General features: G+C 44.9%; 1 protein-coding gene across 1 annotated transcript in view; it reads left to right on the top strand.

Annotated features, from left to right (window-relative positions):
- Window positions 1–296: 296 nt before the first annotated feature.
- The window catches only part of LOC121453572 (polycystic kidney disease 2-like 2 protein), a 26,643-nt gene continuing 20,977 nt past the window's right edge, over window positions 297–5,962 (top strand). Inside the window, exons 1-4 of the mRNA XM_041660436.1 lie at window positions 297–369; window positions 805–906; window positions 3,484–3,617; window positions 5,920–5,962. The exon at window positions 5,920–5,962 is cut by the window's right edge and continues 214 nt beyond it. Of these exons, the coding sequence (XP_041516370.1) occupies window positions 339–369; window positions 805–906; window positions 3,484–3,617; window positions 5,920–5,962 (310 nt within the window). The 5' untranslated portion in view covers window positions 297–338. The remainder of the gene's footprint in view (window positions 370–804; window positions 907–3,483; window positions 3,618–5,919) is intronic.

Genomic DNA, 5,962 nt, shown 5'->3' with positions numbered 1-5,962 from the left:
ATATGTTAATTTAATTGTTTCTATTAAATCAATAATAAGACCACTTTTTTAGCTACTTAGTTGATGCTGTAGGCAATGAAACTTATTTATTTATTTGCATTCAGAAAACGAAGCTATAAATAAACCTGTGGCCGGGGTTAAGAGCCACAACCCAACCCTTGGAAGGTGAAGCGACAAGCGAGGCTGTGCCTCCTCGCACAAGCGCACTAGCTTCTGCCCTGCGCACATAGGGCGGATGCAGTTGTCAGGTTATCGCGCTGCGGTGCTACCGCGCAGGCGCGGGACGGGCACGGGGGTGGAACGGGCGGAGTGGAACGGACCGTGTGGTCCTGTCCGCGATGGCCGACGCCACTTGGTGGTACCGAGGAGGTGAGGGTTGGTGTACCCAGGAAGGAACTCTGACCCACATCCCCAGCGCTGTCACCGGGGGAAGAGTGCAGTCCCTTGCTGGGCTGTCACCTCCGTGGGTGTGGGTCGCTGAGGGAGTCGCGCCCTTGGCTGCTGCTGCTGCAGCCCTTTCTCCGCAGCTGGACCTGGTCTTCCCCAGAAGCTGCGATGAGGGCGGAGAAAGCATTAGGGACCCAAGGAGGTGTTTGATATGTGTCTTAACAGAACCGTGGGGGAAACACTTGTGATGTACGTGAAAATCATAGGACGACAGCCTGCTCCATAGCAAAATTTAGTAGTGAGAAGTAAAAAAGGAATCAGAAGGCACTAAAAATCGTTGCTTTCCCCCATCTTGGTTACTTACGTACATTATTACTACCCGGTAATATAAAGAAATGTTTGTTTTACATCTCGCAGGGACTTCCAAACATGACTTGCATTACAGACGGGAAGCAGAAGTTAACACCACGCTTGAGGAGTTATTACTCTACTTTGTGTTTTTAATAAATCTGTGTATACGTAAGTACACAGCCCTAGCTAAAAATGCCAGTTGAACTTCAAATGTAGACGTGAAAAGTAAAAACTCGGAGAGCTGAGAAACTTTAGAGATCATTATCCTCTGATGGACAGACTTTCCAGTTTCCAAGGGGCAAAGCTAGGCCACAGGTTAATGGAAAGCTTCCATGGTCAACACTGACTGAATAGGATTTTTTTTTTTTAATTTGGAGAATCTATTTAAACATAGTCCCCGGGGCTGGCAATTGAATTTAATTTCTTTCAGAGCAATAGAGATGTATTGGTTTGGTTCCATAAATAAAAAGTACAAAAGGGACCCCACGTAAAGTTTGGGGATGACCGTAAGTCTCATCCTTGACACAAACTGCTGCATAATTAATAATAAAATACACTGTGTTGACTCAAGGCAGGCAAGGAGAACATCTCAACCTGCCCCTGCTGCCGTGGGTCCATGGCATCAATTTAGTAGGTGAGAAACTTGGTGATGTTTTGTATTTAAACCGCCCAATGCACATAGCTAGAAGCTAACATACAGGATTTTTCTCATCTCCAAATGTGTAGCCTGTGTATCAATTACACAGTTAACTGGTATTGTAGGGCTGGGTGTTCAAGATTTTTTTTAAATATTTATTTATGTATTTATTACGTATACAATATTCTGTATGTATGCCTGCAGGCCAGGAGAGGGCACCAGACCTCATTACAGATGGTTGTGAGCCACCATGTGGTTGCTGGGAATTGAACTCAGGACCTTTGGAAGAGCAGGCAATGCTCTTAACCTCTGAGCCATCTCTCCAGCCCTGGGTGTTCAAGATTAAAGACAATTGTGGCCAGCTAGATAAGGTACCTTAGACGGTCAATAAAAGGCTTAGTTATAGCGATAACACAAACACATGGTTATTACCAAGCATTTAGAAAGTAGAAAATATGAGCCAAAAGATTATTTATAATCCACCGATTCAGAGGGTTTTGAACAGTTAAAGAAAACAGCCTAAATCTGCAGTGAGGTGGTTCATTAGCCACTGCAGAATAAACACAACTGTTGAGGAACGGCAGGCGCTCACTTGCTGTGTGCATGTGTGCATGTGACAGCGTGTGTGGTGGCCAGGGGACAGCGTGTGTGTGACGTTGGTTCCCGCCTTCATCATGTCCGGCTCAGCTTGTCAGACTTGATGATGCAATATGTTCCCTTTCGACCATCTTGCTCGCCCCATGTTTTTTTTTTTTTTAACTGGGAAGTTCTGGCAATAAAATAAGATAGTTTATAGCAGGGGAGAAAGAAAGACTATTGCTTTAAAATATTAAACGAATTTCGTATGCTCCAAAGCATGGGTGTAAGCACTCTACGTGTTGGGCTAGATAACTTGGTCTGTAAAGTGCTTGCCACACACACATGAGAACCCGAGTTTGGTCCCCAGAATCCATGCAGAAAAGCAGAGTGTGGTGATGATGTAGTCCCAGGGCTGGGGAGGTAGAAACAGGCCCCTGGGGCTTGCTGTTTAGCCAACCTGGCCCACTTTGAAAGGTCCAGGCTAATCAGAGGTCCAGTTTCAAAAATAAAGCCAAGGTGGGTGGCTCGTTAGGAATGCCTCCTGATGTTGAGCTCTGGCCCCCACATGCATGAGCACCCACTTGCACTTCTGTGTGTGCACACACTCCAAACATTCCATAATTATGATGTAACTCTGTAGTAAAAGATAGCATCCTTATGATGAGATTTATAACTCTCACGGGCTGAATTCAAGGTGGTATTGCCTGTTTTAATGTGGAGAAATAAAACCAACAGTAGAATCATGGATCTAATGTGACCTCATTTAAAAAATATTTGTGTGTCTGAATGAGGGGCACATGTGTGTGTGGTCAGAGAACAACTCTACGTGGTTGTTTCTCTCCTTCCCTCTACTTGTTGGCTTTTCATGGAAAGTACTGTTTAGTGTGGAACCATCTCACCAGCCTGAATTTGACTTTTTTTTTTGAGGAGGGGATGTTTTGAGACAGGATTTCTTTGTGTAGTTTTGGAGCCTGTGTTGGAACTCACTCCGTAGAACAGGCTGGCCTTGAACTCACAGAAATCCACCTGCCTCTGCCTCCCAAGCACTGGGATTAAAGGCATGTGCCTCCACTGCCTGGCTTGACTTCATTTTTTAAAGATAAAGTATTAAATATCTATGTATAAAACCTGAAGAACCCTTGTCTCCCTTTAGTACAGGGTTAAAGAAAGCTTCTGCCTGCTTTGCCTATTTCTGGCTTTAGTAAGTAGATATCGCAGAGCTGGTGAAACTGTTCAGGGATAAAGACACTTGGCAACCAAGCAGGGTGACCTGAGTTCAGTCCCAGTCCCTGGAACCCACATAATAAAAGGAGAAAATCGGCTCCCACAAATTGTCCTTTTGCCTCCGCATTTGTACCAGGGCACACGTGTGTGTGTGTGTGTGTGTGTGTGTGTGTGTAATGTAAAATAATTGTAAAAAATATGCTTAGACAATGTTGAATTTTTTAAAGCAGGGGGAATTAATATTTTTGAATGCTGCTGAAGCAGGATGCTAAATTACAAACTGAAACAAGACATTCTCTCCTCAGTGACTTTTGGGATGGTCAATCCGCATATGTACTACTTAAACAAAGTAATGTCGTCTCTGTTTGTGGACACATCCCTCCCCAACGACGAAAGAAGCAGCTTTAGGTCCATTCGCAGCATAACTGACTTTTGGAAGGTAAGATGCGTGACTTGATGAAGTAGCATTAGATAGCCCATAAGCCAAGGGTTAGAGGCTAGCTCAGTGGTACAGTGCTTGCCTACTAAGTGAAAGGCCCTGGTTTTGGGCCTCAGCTTTAGGGAAAAAAAGACAAATTCACAATCTATAAAGCCTTGCCTCACATAGGAAATGCTCAGGGAATATTTGTTAAAGGAATTGATAAAAATGAGTATTATTTTTTATTAGAAAATCAACCAGTGGAATTTATTGTGGATCTTTTTAAAATTTATTTTTATTTTATGTACTTTGGTGTATTGCCTGCATGTATGTCTGTGTGAGGGAACTGGAGTTCCAGACAGTTGTGAGCTGCCATGTGGGTGCTAGGAATTGAACCTGGGTCCTCTGGTAGAGCAAGCAGTAGTCTTAACCACTGAACCATCTCTCCAGCCCCTTTATTATGAATCTCTATGTTCACAATGTGATACTACTCTTTTTAAGTTCAAATTTTTGATACTTTTCTCAAATATTCCCATTTCCCTTGGAAAAAGACTGGTTGTGTGAGCACTAACATCAGCCTGGGACTGTGTATTTAAAATCTATATGAGTGACGGTCTTATATGAGTGACGGTCTATATGAGTGACGGTCTCTATGAGTGACGGTCTATATGAGTGACGGTCTCTATGAGTGACGGTCTATATGAGTGACGGTCTATATGAGTGACGGTCTATATGAGTGACGGTCTATATGAGTGACTTGTTGTGTGAGCACTAACGTCAGCCTGGGACTGTGTATTTAAAATCTATATGAGTGACGGTCTATATGAGTGACGGTCTATATGAGTGACTTGTTGTGTGAGCACTAACGTCAGCCTGGGACTGTGTATTTAAAATCTATATGAGTGACGGTCTTACAAATTCTTTTCTGGAGGGGGGGTTGAGGTGGGATTTCACTGTAGCTTTGGAGCCTGTCCTGGAACTAGCTCTGTAGACCGGGCTGGCCTTGAACTGACAGAGATCCCCCTGCCTCTGACCCCCTTCTCCCCAGTGCTGGATTAAAGGCGTGCACTGCCATCACCCGGCTCTTACAAATTCTTAATTGCCCAGAAAGGATAATAGTCATAATTTTATATATGCAACCTTCTGCTGTGTTATAGTAATATGCTGTAGATAATTTTTAAAAAAGCAATGTGTGTATGACTTTCTGTGTTTAATCACACGAGAGTGGCTCCTTCCACACTCGCACTGGGATACACACGTTTTCTGTTACACGTAGCACAAGTCATGGGGAAGGAAGAGTAACCAAGGAGGAGAACTTCTGGTCTCGGTATCACAAACATTTGGATGTAAAGGGTGAGGAAGGATGAGGGAGGCAGGGAGGGATGGCTCTCCCAAACTGACGGCAGTGTGGACGCATTTTAAAGGGTCGTAAGGAAAAGGTGTCCTAGGAATAGGGAGCATGTGCTGTGTGCGATGCTGTGGAGCTGAATTTGCAGTGCGAGACCCGAGAAGGTGAAGTAGAAACGCGGACAAAGGTCAGATCGTGAATGCCACACGGGGAAGCTGAAACTTACCCAGGAGACCGTCATTTTCTGAGCGTGGGTGGATACGGTGGTTAGCTTGGGTACCTAGAGAAGCAGGGTGATGGAGCAGACCTGAGGTGTGCCTGTGACGGCCTCTTTCTGAGAGGGTTAGCTACCCGGGGAAATTGGCAGCAAGCTCAGGCATTTCACTGCTTCCTGGCCACCGTGGTCTGAGCCTCGCTGTTCTGTCGCACGCTTCCTGCTAAGGCGGACTGAAACAAATCTTTGCTCTTCAAGCAGATGAGGGAGGGGGACTTGATCGGGGGAGGGGGAGGGAAATGGGAAGCGGTTGCGGGGAGGAGGCAGAAATCCTTAATAAATAAATAAATAAATAAATAAAATAAAAAAAAAAATCTTTCCTCCCCTACACTGGCACTGAGGCCGGTATTCTGTCCTGGTGACAAGGCAGACCTAGTAAGAAAGGACAAAGGTGAGATAAGATCCAAGAGATGACGTCATGAGTAGGAAAGGGGGAATAGAAATCGTCCTTACTCTTTTAATTGTCTGTGCGGCCGGTAGACAAGAAATGGGGAAAGCCATCCTTGGGATCACTTAGGATGGAACAGGGACAGTGAGGAATAGTCATCTCTGTGGTGTTCACCCTCAACATTTGGCATTGCCGGAAGTGGTGTCTCGGTCAATACTTACACTCAGAATCCCACGTGTGACTACAGGTTCTGTTGCCATGAAGGCTTTTCTTGTTCTTCTTCTTCCCATGATATTCGCCCTTCTCTGTGAAGTTCATGGAAGGACCCCTTCTGGAGGGCTTGTACTGGGACTCGT

This window comes from Microtus oregoni, unplaced genomic scaffold (genome assembly GCF_018167655.1).
Source record: "Microtus oregoni isolate MIOR12 unplaced genomic scaffold, Mior012 000011F_ref0000422, whole genome shotgun sequence".
Lineage (NCBI taxonomy): Eukaryota > Metazoa > Chordata > Mammalia > Rodentia > Cricetidae > Microtus > Microtus oregoni.
This window is presented reverse-complemented; position numbering and strand designations above follow the sequence as displayed.